This window comes from Schistocerca cancellata, chromosome 5, assembly GCF_023864275.1.
Source record: "Schistocerca cancellata isolate TAMUIC-IGC-003103 chromosome 5, iqSchCanc2.1, whole genome shotgun sequence".
In the NCBI taxonomy this organism is placed as follows: domain Eukaryota; kingdom Metazoa; phylum Arthropoda; class Insecta; order Orthoptera; family Acrididae; genus Schistocerca; species Schistocerca cancellata.
Genome location: NC_064630.1, coordinates 670,643,310 through 670,660,562, shown reverse-complemented (window position 1 = coordinate 670,660,562; position 17,253 = coordinate 670,643,310). Strand labels below are relative to the sequence as shown.

General features: G+C 42.0%; 1 protein-coding gene across 1 annotated transcript in view; it reads left to right on the top strand.

The window, feature by feature from the left end:
- Positions 1-16,831, top strand: part of LOC126188171 (dnaJ homolog subfamily C member 17) — a 46,999-nt gene extending 30,168 nt beyond the window's left edge. The window contains exon 7 of the mRNA XM_049929686.1: positions 16,218-16,831. Coding sequence (XP_049785643.1) covers positions 16,218-16,343 — 126 coding nt within the window. The 3' untranslated portion in view covers positions 16,344-16,831. The remainder of the gene's footprint in view (positions 1-16,217) is intronic.
- Positions 16,832-17,253: the final 422 nt, after the last annotated feature.

Genomic DNA, 17,253 nt, shown 5'->3' with positions numbered 1-17,253 from the left:
ATTTGTGAATTGCTACACACAGCTTGTAGAGAAGAGATTGCGTGTTGTAATGCTGGACAAAGTTCACATTGACGCGCAGATGTCATGTTGAGTTGTTAAACCTGCAGACAGAATGCTTGAACACTGCAGCTGAATATATAGAGCAGTCGAAAATATCTTATTCCACATGGTGGCATCAGCAGTACAAAAACTGCAGTGTCTTCTACTGTGTTTTAATAATTGAAAGTCCCTCTTGATGATCCTGAAAGGTATAAATAATAGCATAAGGAAAGCCCCATACACCTTCCTTTGCCTTTACAGTAGTTAGTCGAAGAGCTGCATATAATAATGCTTATCAGTCATTACTTTCAGGAGTTCTCATTCTTTGATGTTTAAACATTGCATTTTGACTGTCATTCCATACTGCTCCTGCAAGTGTCATACTATTGTATGTTGGTTCACTGCCATTATGAACACAAACCTCTTACACACTGAAGTGTACAGTTCTTCACACTCAGAACTGTGTGCTTTCAGGATTATAGACCAAATGTTCATGTGGAATTAATTACTGGGCCTGTTATTTTGCTAGTATGCTTTTTTCTCCTTAAAATCTGAGGTGAAGTTTCTTTGTTAGAGTGTGCAGCAAAGATAAAACAAGTAACATTTCCGAAATATGATTTACAGTTGCTAAGAAAATAGCAGCTGCAAATAAAAACAAAGAATAGTTTCAACACACTCGCAATCTTTTATAGAATAGGTGTTTGACAGATTATTGTTTCAAATGCATGGAAGGCATTACATTGTTATTAAATGCATTTTGAGCTCACCAGCCCTTATAAGAGAAAGAACTGTAAGTGTTATCTGAACAAAACCAGTAATTTTCATTGAGTGCTTTTTCTACCAGCAGTAATTCTAAATCACCTTTGATCATTGAATGTCAGAAAGGGGAAATGGGCCAGGCTCTAAATTTGGACAATCTGGAATGGAGTAACAATAGCATTGCTGAGTATGTGGGCTGCTATGGGAGACTGGGGTTAACAAATCCCACCTCCTCATCGCTGGCTGTGTACCACACTGAAATCAGCATTGCATTCATAATACTTCCATACTGTTATAATTGCTACGGTGTGCTGTACGATGTGCTTGCTAAGGTTGCGCAACTGGTGGAAACAATCTGTACCAGCACAAAGTCATTCAGTTTCCAGTGATTCCTCTGCTACCAGAAAATTGTGAAGTGATAGTATGCATGTATTAAATAAGTCTTAACACGCAGGCACAGAATTTCGTTAATTGTTCTTTAAATAGTAGAGCATCCCTCACTGCCCTACAAGTGTTGAAATGTTCATCAAGAGACAGAAGTATCAGTTAAACATACTGTTTCTCAAAGATCGTAGCTGGTATGAAACACTTCCCATCAGTAAAAAAAGTACCTTTGACTCTAACACTTCATTGTCTTACTTCTTTTCCTAGGGCTTATCAAACATTCTTCTTTGCATATTTGCAAAGCCTTTCAAATTTGATGTATGGAATACCCATTCTCCTTGGAGAACACAGAACATAAGTGTAAGAGTTTGTTAAGTTGACTGTGTCAGAGGCCATGCAGACTTGTCGACAAAAATCCTAAGAAGGCTCAGTTTGAAACGTATGACGATAGCTGGACACTTGCAGGTACAAAACTGATTAATAGATTGGAGCTGTTAAGGTGTTTTGCAGCATGGCAAATAGACAAAAATTATGATGCACCTCAATAATTGTACAAAATATGTCTCAAGAAGGAAACTGAATTTTCTGACTTCTGATAAACTGGTGTAATTGTATAAGTATATATCTTACTATTTGGTCTCAGAGACACTAGTGTTCGTGGATTCTGGGAAGTCCATATAATATGGTAGATGCTGAGCCATGAGGTCAACTTTGAAGTTACCTGTTCAAAAACAAAACAGTTTTAACTTTTTGTGTATCAACTACATTCTTTATTTCTCAATCTAAAATGGTTATGGTGACAAATTTGTAATTTATATTTCACAAAACAGAATATTTGCACTAAACTGAACTCAGTAGCCTTTCTGGGTTTTAATAACTCATTGATTTGGTAAATTTCTTACTGCAAGAATGACCTTTAACTCTTGTTCATTAATGAACAACAGGTAATATTCAACTTATTAGAATAAATTCGTAGTTACGTATCATAAGTCTTAGACTATGGTCATACAAGGAGGACTAGTTCTACAGTGGTTGTCAGCAAGCCTTTGGGCACAGTTCAGCAAGACCCCAAACAACAGTGTGACATTCATATTTTTAGTGATACAATCAGCACCTTTTTCTTGGTTGCGTGTTTCTGTCCTCTCCAGTCCAGAAGACTCTTGAAATAAAATTCATCATCATTCTTATTCTCAGCTTAAAATGACATCTGTCTCCTGTGCAGGCCTATTCATCTCTGAATAAGTGAAGCGCATTACATGCATTTGAACCTGGTTACTGTATTCAGGTGTATTGAAAGCGGCTTTGAGACAAGAAAGTGGCTTTGAGACAAGAAAGGCCTGCCAAAATGTATAGAACAACTAATTATTACCATCTTACATTACTGATTCAAGATCTCCTTCAAAATGTAAGGGTCTTTTTTGTAGAATTTCAACATCACCGTAGTCAAATAAGGATCCAAAAGTATGGGTTACATGGGATAGTGTTTTAGCTCCTCTGTTAGTTAAACCATGATCAACCATTGCCTAATAACACACAAAGTTCCATCTATGCTGCTGATCTCACCCTCTCTTACTAGAATGAGACCTTCAAACAGATGGTACCAAATATTAACACTGCTTTGGAGGAATTACATAAATACTACCTTAAGAACCATTTAAAACCAAGTCCCAGGGAAACTCAAATGTGCACATTCCATTTGATGAACAGACAGGCCCTTGGGAAACTTAAGAGTGATTTGGAAAAGGGTGCAGCTGGAACACAGTTTCCAGCCTAACTATCTTGGGGTTACTATTGACTCTGTGTTGACTTACAGGCAGCACTGTTTGAATGTAAAACAAAAACTATCTGCAAGAAACAGTATATTGTGCAAAATTGCAGAAACATCCTAGGGTGTAGCAACAAAAATGTTGAAGCTACAGTCTATACTAGTACTACATACAGTGTGTTAACTGAAAGACGGCAGAGCTGTGAGGGGAGAACGGGGAGAGGAGGAAGCAAGCATTGGCTGGCGAGGGGAGAGGAGCCGCTGGGGAGGGGACAAGGCACACCTACCAGTTGCAGTGCTGGCACTACAAATTGCGCGTCATGCTTACACAAAAGCAGACGAAAGGCTTGGAAGTAAAACTCGCTTTAAATGTTGTTCGTAAACGAAACTGAAATCGTCATGTACATTAATATATATATATGAATGTATGTATGTATGTTTGTCTACTATGCGCTCCCCATCTAGTGAACCGACACCCTTCCTCTGCCAACATTTATTAAACTTTAAATTATTATCGATCCACTATTCATCGAGATAAAATATTTCTCTGCATGCTTCCCTGAAGTTCTTCATGTCAACGATGAAACAAGATCGCCAGTGCACAATGTCTGGACGTTCTAACAACACATTACTCTTGTTTTCCACATTACGCCATATGAATCCCATAGACAAAAGTACTTTTCTCAGCGAGACAATACTCCACTTCCAGCCTATTTTGTCGTGCAAAACTGGAAGCAGTGTTCGCAGGCTCGGCACAATCTTCCACACTGAATAAAATTCAGCTATCGTGTCGCGAATGACATGCTGGTTGAAATCATCGATCATTACTTCGATTTCTCCACTTATTTTCTTAAGTTAAAAGAGAGAGAAAGATTTATAAGAAAATGCCTTCTGCACTGCTTGTATTTTTTTGAATTTGGAAATGTACTGTAATATTAATGTGTTTCAAAATAATACAGTAACCAGTGGTGTTTTTATACAAAGCAATACAGTAGCAAGGAAAAATGAAATATAAGGTAATTCGGACGAAATAGGGGGCTCCTTCAAAGTGATCGCAAACAAAATATCTGAAATGGAAACTCACCTTTTCTTGCCAGGTGCTTGTGGTGATACGCCAGGATGATTCTTGGAAAACTGTTTGAATCTTCCAATGCTACGCATGCTTTGTCCTGTGTATGTAGAAGATTTGTAAATGTGGTGAAGCAATTTTTTCTGCTCCCTTTCCCTTTCGCAGCATTCAATCACACTCAATATAATTTTGCGAGCATCGCTACGTAGTACTGGTTTCCTTCTAACCGTAGGCCTACCGATAGGGGTTGTTGGCGACTCCCGAGATGGGCCAGCAACTGCCCCTTCACTCATTTTGATAATGTTTAGCATAACTGCACAATAAAAACACGCAGAACAGTACAGCGTAAAACAACAACGAAGCAGACGACAATGGCTACCTTGTACAACACAGTCAGCTACCTAATGTTGGCAGCAGTCGAAACTGCGTGCCCACCGAAGCTTCCCGACGTTTACCGACTTCTACGAATTCAGGACTAGGGAGAGGTCTGCCATCTAAAAGTTTACACACTGTACATAAAAATTGGTGTGTGTGTGTGTGTGTGTGTGTGTGTGTGTGCACGCATGTGCCACATCTCCTTCTAAACCACTGAATCAATTTCAACAGAACTTGGTGCAAGTTCTATTTGTTGTGTGGAAAGAAGTGCTGCCAGGGTACAAATCACCTAGCTACCATTGGGGTAGGGGTGAAAAGGGCTGGTAACACCTGACATCTAACTGTCCTGCAGGATTGACATTTTTGTGTGGGTGGTAATAGAATGCATTCCAGATGGCAGACATGTGGGCAGGCATGGCTAAGCAGAGAAGGGAGGAGGAAATGAACAGAGAGAGGGGAAGAGGAGATCGATAGAAGGAGAATGGGGGAACTGTAGGAGTCCAGTGGAAGAAACAGAAGGGAGTTGGGCAAACAGAAAATGAAGAGGGTGTGATTAGGCAAGTGGGTAAGGGTTTGAAGTGGAAAATGGAGAGTGCATGAGGATACAGGTGGAAGTGGGAGCGGGTATATAGAGGTAGATTGTGAGGAAGGAATAGTTTCGTCAACATGTCTCAGGAACAAAGATCATACCACACGGCTGAATACCACAGATAAATTTAACATCATCTCTGAAGTCATATTGTGTAAAACAGCAGGCTTGTGACACACACATGTATGTGACATACATAATAAGTAGGCGAAGCCTTAGGTGAAAGGCTAGTATATTATAACAGTGCATGTATGTATGTATGTATGTATGTATGTATGTATGTATGTACCTTGTCCCCTCCTAAACCACTGGATCAATTTCAGTCAAACGTAGTACATAAATCACCTATGGTCTGGAAAGAAGCACTGTGAGGGTAACAAACACCTACCTCGTATTTGGATCTGGGTGAAAAAGGGCTGATAGGAATTGGATGGAGAAGGGGGAGGAGGAGGAGATGGATAGAGAGGGGGGGCAGGAGATAGACAGAGAGGAGGGGAAGAGGAGACAGACAGAGATTGGTGGGGGAGGAGATGGACAGAGAGAGAGAGGGGGGGGGGAGGTAGGTGGAGGAGTCAGGTGGAAGATGGAAAGGGGCAGTGAACAATTGGAGAAAGGAAGAGGGTGTGAGGAGGCAAGTGGATGAAGTATGGTGTGTGGGTAGGTAGAAGAGGGACAGTGTGTGATGAAGCAGGTGGAAAAGGTGAAAGAGAAATAGAAAGGGGAGGTAAATGTGGAGATTATTTTGATAAAACTATTTCTTTTCGTGTAAAAGTAGTGTGGGGTTAAGGCACCTCCAGGGATGGGGATAAGGATGAAAACGGGAGTAATATTTCCTTTTTTTTTTTTTTTTTTTTTTTACTTGGAATACTATAAAAATATGAAGTTTTGTTTGTCTCTTATGTGTGCTGTTCAGTGTGTCAACCAGGTTGCAAGAATAAGCACTCCAGTGGCCCACTGTTTTTGTCAGTGTGTCAGGACCAAAAATCATGCCACATGGCTGAAAACCACAGAAAAATCCCCTCTGGAGTTGTATGGTGTAAAACAGCAGAGATTCATACATATGTGTGTGAAATATATGTGACATACACAAATGCAGGTGAAACGATGGGCTAAAAGCTAGTGCATTTAAAAACTGCTAGATAAATATCAGTTGTATTTCTTACCATATGTAAGATCTTCTATGGGAGTGGCTTCTCACATCATGTTATAGCTGATTCAATAAACAAACTTAGTAATTTTTGTTTCGCCTACATATACTTCCATTGAAAGTCAGATAATGTACTTTCCATTTTGAAAACAAGCACTTGTCCATTTAACACTTTGACTACCTCATGCTTAGTGATGGATGTTTCACGGCCAGGGCAGGCATATGGCTTTAGGTTCTGCTGCAGCTATCACCAGCCACAGGATTTGAGGCATGTGAGTCTGTTGTGGTCACAGGTGACTACAACAAAGCCTAGTGCCTTTGCCTGGCCTGGCATCAGGTGTACTGGTCCACTGTAGGTGCCGACAGCCCTGTGGAGCTTAATGTGCTAAACATTGTCTGGGGTGTTTTTGGGAATGTTTCGCATTTTCCATAGCTGATGTAAGAACTGTCTCACCACTGTTTTTAGTTTCTTTTTTCCTTTCTTCATTCACCTTCTCCTATCCTTCCTCCACTTCAGCATTCGAGGCTCCTCTTTTTCTTCTACCTCCCTGGGTACTCCGGAAGGCCAGCCCACACACCTGGCATGTAACAGGTGACAGGGTAATGCGTAATTCCCAATCCTAGGTCGACAAGTATGGTTCACAAGTACCCCCTGGTATAGGCCAGGCCCACAGAGGGGTGATTGCCTGAGCTGCTATCTCCCCAAATTGCCAGTTGGACCCTCTGTCAGATTTTCGGGAGGTGTGAACAAGCACCTAAGGCGGGTGCCCCCCCCCCCCCCCTCTCTGATGCGCTCTCCCCTCCCACACCAGTTGAAAGGAGTGCACCATTGGATATGCTGGCAGTCATGGGGGATTTTCTTGCAATGAGCCAGTGAGTGGCTCGAAGACTTCCTAAGTAATAGAACCCAGTACGTTGTCCTCGATGGTGAGTGTTCATCGGAGGTGATGGTATCATCTGCAGTGCCCCAGGGAAGTGTGGTAGGTCCGCTGTTGTTTTCTATCTACATAAATGATCTTTTGGATAGGGTGAATAGCAATGTGCGGCTGTTTGCTGATGATGCTGTGGTGTATGGGAAGGTGTCGTCATTGAGTGACTGTAGGAGGATACAAGATGACGTGGACAGGATTTGTGATTGGTATAAAGAATGGCAACTAACTCTAAATATAGATAAATGTTAATTAATGCAGATGAATAAGAAAAAGAATCCTGTAATGTTTGAATACTCCATTAGTAGTGTAGCGCTTGACACAGTCACGTCGATTAAATATTTGGGCGTTACATTGCAGAGCGATATGAAGTGGGACGAGCATGTAATGGCAGTTGTGGGGAAGGCGGATAGTTGTCTTCGGTTCATTGGTAGAATTTTGCGAAGATGTGGTTCATCTGTAAAGGAGACCGCTTATAAAACACTAATACAACCTATTCTTGAGTACTGCTTGAGCATTTGGGATCCCTATCAGGTCAGATTGAGGGAGGACATAGAAGCAGTTCAGAGGTGGGCTGCTGGATATGTTACTGGTAGGTTTGATCATCATGCAAGTGTTACGGAAATGCTTCAGGAACTCGGGTGGGAGTCTCTAGAGGAAAGGAGGTGTTCTTTTTGTTTGTGAATCGCTACTGAGGAAATTTAGAGAACCAGCATTTGAGGCTGACTGCAGTACAACTTTACTGTCGCCAACTTACATTTTGCGGAAAGACCACAAAGATAAGATAAGAGAGATTAGGGCTCGTACAGAGGCATATAGGCAGTCATTTTTCCCTCGTTCTGTTTGGGAGTGGAACAGGGAGAGAAGATGCTAGTTGTGGTACGAGGTACCTTCCGCCAAGCACCGTATGGTGGATTGTGGAGTATGTATGTAGATGTAGATGTAGATCATCTTTGCAGTCCTCATTCACCAGACGTAAAAGGAATGAAACTCCCTATTCAAAGACCCTCCCAGTTGCACCACTGTTCCTCATGATTTCATACTGAAGTTGGTCTCTCCTTTGCAACGGTAAATCTGTTTCTGATTCAAGAAAGTGTTGATGAAATTGCTGGCCCTGTGAAATCCTGCTCTTCATTTGCACAATGAAACTTTACTTTTGTAGACTACTTCTGATTCTCAAGCACAACTGCTTGCAGCTTCGTTCCTCCATGGCTGTCCTGTTCATGTTGAGGCCCATAGAATTCTGAATTCTTCCAGTGGTGTTATTTACACTATGTTGCTCATTGGTCCAACCAAAGCAGAAATCCAAATGTACCTCTCTCTTCAGGGTGTCTTTGCCATTCATCCAGTGAAGAAAACGGTAGTTGCATCCTTAGTGGCAACACACTTTTCTCATCTTTGATAGAGTAGTGCTTCGGTCCAAGATCAAAGCAGACTATGAAGTTATCACAGTCCAACTGTACATTTTGAACTCTATCTACTGCTACTAGTGACATCATTTCAACCACACTCAAATGTCTTCTCGACATGTGGCCAAATGTGTAACTTATGGTAGGGATGTGCACAAGGACGATTGTCCGCCTCCTCCTCCGTACTGTATCAACTGCAATGGCAACCAAGCTGACTCCTCTCAAGATTGTCCCATGTATGTTGATGAGCAGACTGTCCAGGAGTAAAGGAAAAGGAAAAAGTGCCTTACCCGATCACTCCCAAGTTATTAGCCACTCGGAAACCCTGCGTTCTACTGTCTGGCACTTACAGTACTGTTCTTGTGACACTTCGCTCTATGAAGGACATGGCCATGCAGACATGTAACCTCAAATTCAGCACTGAGGTTGTGAAATTGCCCAGAGTCATAGTAGCATCGCTGTCTTCCTGTCCAGCCATGCACCAAACCCAGCAAACATTCAGCTCCCAGGGCGAAGTCACCAACTACACAACTGGCAGGCTGGGAAGGACAGAAAGAATACTCCTGTGAAGACTTCCTCCATCCATTCACCCAACAAACATCTGAGACTTCCTCTGCCAACCAGAAAGGCTCCAAGAAGTCATACAAAGGCAAACGGTCTTCTCCTTCGCCAACACGGAGGTCCTCTTTTAGGGTGTCACCACACGATACCTTCGCCCACCATCCTCCGTGTTACCAGTGCACACCGCCACCCATTGTTCTGCCCTGGACTCCACAGATTGACAGATGGAGAGTGCCAATGCTTCTGTAGATCTCATGGAGCAGGATCCTCAAGTCTCTGCACCCTGCAGCAGACAGTCTTTGAAGGCTGGCATGCGGCAGTTGCTGAGGTGATCCCCCTTCATTTTTTCCCTCCTCCCCTTTCCTTGTTATGACTGTCCTTCAATGGAATGTTCATGGCCTTTGATCAAACAAAGAGGCTTTATGGCTGCTCTTAGAATCCCAGCATCTGCTTGTTCTCTGCCTCCAGGAAACAAAATTGTGTCCTCACAATCTCTTTGAGCTCTTGCATTTCTTCCCAGTCTGTTCTGATCTTCCTCTTGAGAATGGTATTCCATCTCATTGGGATGTCATGCTGCTCATACATGATGACATTCATAGTCAACCCACTTCCCTGACTACCCGCCTTCAAGCTATTGCAGTTCGCCTTTTCCTTCCTCACTTGAACTTTTCCCATTGTACCGTTTACATCCATCTGTCATTCGATGTCACCAGGCCAGACTTTCTTCAGCTTATTGGGCAGCCACCTGACCCATTTCTGCTGCTTGGTGATTTTAATGTGCACCATCCCCATTGGGGTTCTCCCAGAACGTGTCCAAGCAATGCCCTCTTGGCTGACCTTCTCAATCATCTTAACCTTCTCTACCTTAACACAGTAGCACCCACATTCCTTTCAGACTCCTCGCACACCTATTCCTATTTGGGCCTATCCCACACTGCCCAGATTGCCCATCATCTTGGGTGGCCTGTTCTCTGCGACACATACTCGATCGACAATTTCCCAGGTGCTATCCATTTGCTGACTCCTACCCCACCTACGTGCACACCCAAATGGCAGCTTACTAAGGCTGACTGGAGTCCTTTTCCCTCCCTGATGACCTTCGACAAACAACATTTTCCCAGTTGTGATGACCAGATGGAGTATCTTATAAACACTATGTTTACTGCCACAAAATGTTCCATTCCTCACACTTCCTCTGTACCATGCTGTGTCCCGGTCCCTAGGTGGACTGAGGCCTGCCATGAGGCAATTCACATGCAGAGACATGCTCTCCGTGTTTTTAACCGTCATCCTATGATGGCAAACTGCATTCATTATAAACAGCTGTGTGCACAGTGTCATCATGTTTCCGGTATGGCAAAAAAAGCCATCTGGATTTAATTCACAAGGTCTTTTAACAGTTCCACTCCCTCTTCTGGCATGTGGGCCAAACTCTGGCAGGTCCCTGGGACTAATATCTATTCCCCAATTTCCAGCCTGACAGTAGCAGATAATGTCATTATGGACCCTACTGCCTCCCTTCATTAGAAGTGAGCGGAGGAGGCTCAGGTGATGCCCTCCTCTTCTCAGAATCAAGAGTGCTGCAATGCCACCTTTACTATGAGATAGCTAAATCATGCTAGCTAAATCATTCTCTCACTTCATCCTGATTCTCCGCCCCAGGCCAGACGATGTTCACATTCAGATGTTGCAACACCTTTCTCTTGCAGGCAAACACTTTCTGCTTCATACATACAAGCACATTGAGGCAGAGGGCACATTTCCCAGACGCTGACATGAAGCCACTGTCATACACATACCTAAGCACAGTAAGAACAAACACCTTCCACTTCTCTCACCACCTGTGTTTTTGCAAGGTGATGGGTCGTATGATTCATACCCACCTGCTATTGTGGCTCAAGTCACGCAATTTACTAACCACTACACAGTCTGGATTTGACTGTGCCGTTCTGCAGTTGACCGTTTCATCACTTTATCCACCCATGTCCTGAGTGGTTTTCTGTGGAAATCCCAGGCTGTGGCTGTGTTTCTTGATTTGGAGAAAGCATATGACACCTGCTGGAGGACTGATATCCTCCATTCTCTCTACACGTGGGGCATCTGTGGCCGCCTGCCCCATTCCTTCAGGAATTTTTAAAAGACTGAGTTTTCAAGGTACATGTGGGTTCTGCCTTGTCGGACACCTTTATACAGGAAAATGGTGTCCCTTAGGGTTCCATCCTTAGCATCAACCTCTTTTGCTATCACCGTGAACCCTATCATGGCCTGTCTCCTGTTGGGTATCTTCAGCTCTCTTTTCATTGATGATTTTCCCATTTATAGTTCTCCATGGACTTGTCTCATTGAGCAGCATCTTCAGCAATGTCTTGCCCACTCATGGAGCATCAACAGTGGCTTTTGTTTTTCCATTGACAAAACCATTTGTATGAATTTCTGGCGGCGCAACTGCTTTCTTCCATCATCTTGGGCCTGTTACTCTTCTGTTCATTGAAACTATGAAATTCCTGGGACTCATGTTCGATAGGAAACTTTCTTGGTCTTCCCACGTGTCTTACTAGGTAGCCTGCTGTATGTGGTTCCTCAATGTCCTATGTGTCCTTAGTGGTACTTCCTGGGGAGTAGATTGTACTACCCTCCTCCATTTGTACCAATCCCTTGTCTGCTCCAAACTAGACTATGGGTGTTTCGTTTACGCATCTGCACATCCGTCCCTCTTACGCCATCTTAGTACTATCCACCATCGTGGCATTTGTTTGGCCACTGGCGCCTTTTACACTAGCCCGGTTGAGAGCTTGTATGTGAAGCTGCCAAACTACTGCCATGACTTTCTCCTCAGCAGATATGCATGCCGTTTGTCTGCCATGCATGACCACCCATCCTATGCCTTCCTAAATCACCACTATGGGGCGTGTCCCTCTTCTCTTTACCTCCTGGAGTTCGCTTTCAGCTCGTGCTCCACAATCTTAATTTCCCAGTGAATGTGAGCCCTTCACCGCCTTGGTTTCATGCAGTGGCCCATGTTCACCTTGGCCTTCATTCACTTTCTAAGGACACTACTCCCACTCCGCTCTATTGCCATCAGTTTCACGACCTTCGCATGGAACTTCACGATAGTACCTTTATGTACTCTGATGGCACTGTGACTGACCGAGGTGTCAGGTGTACATTCGTCATTGGCACCGACATTTTTCGGTTTTCGTATTTTATAGACCTTGTTCCACATCCCTGTTTTTAGCTGTCTTCTCTTCCATCGTTTGGGATTAACATGTAGTCATTTTTAACTCCTGTCTTTGTCTTCGTGTTCTACAGGTCTGGCATGGGTGCATATGACCCTAATTGTTTTTGCGCCCTAAAATAAAACAAAACAAGATATAGGGTCACCTACATTATAACCAAATACTGGACACTTCTCTCACCTTCTCGTTCTGTCATCATCTTTCTTTTAGCAAAGTCTATACTACTTTATCTTTTCCTCCAGCTCTCAGGATCCTCATACACCTACATTTTTATTTGGCTATTCATCCAAGTTCAGGAGTTGTTCCCCAATCAATCCCTCTCCTATTTCTTCGTTGCTTTATTTCAATCATTGCACGATAAAGCTTGTTTAGCACCATTTTGAATTCCATTAGTTTTTCTTCTCAAATAGACTTCCTTCCTGAGCAACAAGGACGTTTTGAGATAAGAGAAAAAAATCAGACTTCATTACCCTTCAGACTTTTAGTTTTACACTGGTCATTTACTTAGTCATTATATTAATTACAAAATATCAACATGGAGTCTCCTGCACTGACTGGATAGCCAGCAAAATGGTGATGTCTTCATGTATCCAAGAAACTTTAGTCTCAGTCATACCAAAGGACAGTGCCTGGAAAATAGGAAGGAGACAAGCTGCAATCTGAAGACATAGACGATGGAAATCTTTTGAGAGAAAACTCAATTATATTGAGCTCTCTTTTTCATGCAGTGCCAAGCTTGTCCAGATCCTTTTTTTTAACAAGATTTTAATAAACTGGTCTAATAATTTTTGGTACAGGGTAATGCTGCTGACATCAGTATAAAAATGCATAAGAAAATCAATTATCTTACTCTCATACCACATAATTTCTCTAATTCGTAGATGCAAAATGCAAACATCACTATAAAACGTGTAAGAAACTCAATACTCATGCTCTCAAACCACAGTAATTTCTCAAACTTTGATATGATATGTGAGATGCAAGCTCCTTTTTAAAACATGAATGACACAAATCTGAAATCTATACTTAGCATGTAGACCAGGGCCGGCCAAACGCTGCACAGTGTGCAGACGTGCGGAAGTGCTGCACATGTGCGCACGTGTGCGACAGCGACATCTATTATTAGACATGTGTCCTAAATGAACGGCGGTGGCTTCTCTTCCCTGTTTATGTGGTACAAGCAAGAGCGCAACATACCCAGTCTCGTTTACCCCTGGTGACCGTAACTTTAACAGAGAAGTACTGAGAAATGGCAGGTACTGTGAAAAAGCAAAGAACGGAAGATCTATGTTCTCAGTCGTTTCGATCAAGCATCAGTGATGAAAATCTCCCGCAACTGATTGCGTTTGTCAATGAGCCGTGCTTTTGAGCCCGATATTAACTATATCACTTCTCATGACCAGTGATAAACGTGTTTGGATATTCCTTTATAATTAAAAGTTATTGTTTATAAACTGTGCATTATTGCCTCATTCTGCTCCATGTTACACTATTATCAGGAACATTGGTCATTAAACCGATTGTTGCATACTTACATTTAGGGATATTTTTTTTTTTTTAAATGTGTGAAGGGCTATGCTCAGCTGAAGTCGATAAAACATAACATTCACCTAATTGTCAGTTATTATGCAGATTTCAGATGGAACTGATGAAAGATATAGCAATAATGGTACAGGTCATCATCAAGAGGTCTGCGGTTGTCATTCTGTTCAGAGGTCAGTGAGACAGAAATTATGTGGGTTAACTGAGAGCACCAAGAATTAGTTATAGGAATTGGTTTAATGTTATTTGAAATTATGAGTAAGGCTTGTCGGAAGTCGCTAAGTGCTCTCTTTCTTAAATACTAGATCAAAAACATTACGCGTATTTATGTGCCGTCAGTCAAGCTGCCTTAATAAAAACCCACGGTTGTTAACTGTATTACTTGTCTTACTGGGTTAAACTGTTAACATAAAAGTAGACGTCTCAATGAGTAGACTGTGACAGTATTTTAAATCCAGAATGAGATTTTCACTCTGCAGCGGAGTGTGCGCTGATATGAAACTTCCTGGCAGATTAAAACTGTGTGCCCGACCGAGACTCGAACTCGGGACCTTTGCCTTTCGCGGGCAAGTGCTCTACCATCTGAGCTACTGAAGCACGACTCACGCCCGGTACTCACAGCTTTACTTCTGCCAGTATCTCGTCTCCTACCTTCCAAACTTTACAGAAGCTCTCCTGCGAACCTTGCAGAACTAGCACTCCTGAAAGAAAGGATATTGCGGAGACATGGCGTAGCCACAGCCTGGGGGATGTTTCCAGAATGAGATTTCACTCTGCACCGGAGTGTGCGCTGATATGAAACTTCCTGGCAGATTAAAATTATGTGCCCAACCGAGATTCGAACTCAGGACCTTTGCCTTTCGCGGGCAAGTGCTCTACCATCTGAGCTACCGAAGCACGACTCATGCCCGGTACTACAGAACAGAAGTTTCATATCAGCGCACACTCCGCTGCAGAGTGAAAATCTCATTCTGGAAACATCCCCCAGGCTGTGGCTATATCCTTTCTTTCAGGAGTGCTAGTTCTGCAAGGTTCGCAGGAGAGCTTCTGTAAAGTTTGGAAGGTAGGAGACGAGATACTGGCAGAAGTAAAGCTGTGAGTACCGGGCGTGAGTCGTGCTTCAGTAGCTCAGATGGTAGAGCACTTGCCCGCGAAAGGCAAAGGTCCCGGGTTCGAGTCTCGGTCGGGCACACAGTTTTAATCTGCCAGGAAGTTTCAGTATTTTAAATGTTTAATACACGAAATACCTTCCCATGGTTGGCTTGCTGTGGAAAGAGCACTAGAATGTGCCGGTACAGAGTATCCCAACAAGTGGATAAAGCGACATCTGTGCGTAGACACATGCTCTACATGAATGCTGGCGGCTGCGGCGTGCACGCTGTGATACGGAAATTGCACGTGTGTAGGAGCACCGCACGTGTGCAGAATTTCTGGCCGGCCCTGATGTAAACTATAGAGAGTTTGATGAGATTTCAGAATTACTGCCAGCTCTTCAGTGACTTAACTATTAAAGCTTCATCCTCTCATATGGATGACAACCAAATTGTCATTTAATGGCAGAGGGCAGACAAATTAATTGCTGGATAAATTGCTCGGCATTAAATGTGTAGCTTCAGTAGTGGCACATCAGCTCTTGTTGTGCACCATCCCATCTGACTATCATCAATCACTCGCAACGATAACCCACTAGATTCTTCCCATATTTCACCTGTTTTGCATTCCTCCTTTCTATGCATAGATAACCTGCTGTATCTCTCTCTCTCTCTCTCTCTCTCTGTGTGTGTGTGTGTGTGTGTGTGTGTGTGTGTGTGTGTGTGTGTGTGTGTGTGTGCTTTAAGTTCAGTTTCTAACAGTCCTGCAGAAGAACAAAGACTTCAAAGTTAAGCAGATGTTACAGCAGCTCATTTGTCTGGTGGTAGACTTCTAAGGGTAGTAAGGACCATATTATATTCTCTGTCTGTCTCTGAATATGCTCATTTAATATGCTTTTAAAGGGCATGGAAGGAAGCACACATGCTTACTTCCCAATCCAGAACACAAACCAAATGCGACCAGCTTGTTGAATATTACGCTGTCGGCTTATTTGTGTGTTGGACATTATTATTTCTGGTACTCTTTCAAACTGTTTGTCTTTTACCACATTCTCAAAATAGCCTCGAAAAATAAAAATATGTATACTCTAATTATTACCGTTAAATATTAACAGTGCTTGTACTATGTTGTTTGTAATCTTTGTGGTAAACTGTTGTAAGTATTGAAATTTATAACAGAATCACATCCAGTTTTTTAGTGTAAAATATTTCTGTTTACAATTTGTTACTGTTTCAATTTGGCAGTTTGATGATGGATTTGCTGTCTTTGTTCCAGTCTCTTATACTTGATTATTTACATAATTTAACACATCTTCTTTCAGAGCCACATGAAAGTCACTGGCTCAGACTTTGAAAGCTTGGTGCTCCGCAAAATGAAACAAGCCGAAGAAAGAAAGAAACTTGCTGAGAAAATGCAAAAAGAAGAACTGGATAATGAGGATGTATGATAGAATGTCGTGCGTGAAGTTTACCTCAGAATTCCATAAAATATGTACTACTGTATGTTTTATGGATCAGAGTGGAAAAACTGTAATTAGATAAAAAGTTAATACTCACTAAGTATATAAATTGACAGTAGTTATAACAGTGCCAAAACATAAGAAGTAAATATCTGATGTTCTGCACCAATGATTCCTCCTTTGGAAACTGGAAGAGGGAGAAACGGAAAACAGACAATTTTTCCTCTTGTCTCTCTCCCCACGGGTGTTAAATACCAACCTTTTTACCACTCATACATTATTTTTACCCTTTATCTTATGTTTATCTTCTGGTGAAAAAACATTTGGTCTTAAAAGCTAAGAATTCCCAATTAGCATATCATTGTGGACAATGCCTTAATTTTGTCATTTAGTGGGTATAACTATTTTATCTATCTTAGCTAGTGTATATATTTTGTAATTTGTACAGATGTGACTCTATATTTCAATATTTAATGCTGAATAAATGATACTTGGTTTGTATTTCGTTTCCTTATTTTTTTACAGTTTTCAGACTTTGATCAGTTTCAATTAATTTTTCATTAAAACAAATTACTGAAACACCACATTTCAAACAAAAATTATTGAAGCACAATATGCTGTCACATATTCAAAAAATTTGTATAGGTTTCTACCATCACATATATATTTTACATCCAGTATGTAACTGCTGAGCAAAGTGGTGCAGTGGTTAAAACTCTGAATCTACTTTTGTGGGGAGTTAACTCAAGTTCTTGTGAGACCATTCTGTGTTATTTTGCCCACTGTTTCCTTAAATCTCTTCAGATAAATGCTGAAATAGTCCCCCAAAAATTTCAGTGGCTAATTTCCTTCCTCATCTGTGGCAAAATGGGATAATTGTCCATTAAGAATAATCTCA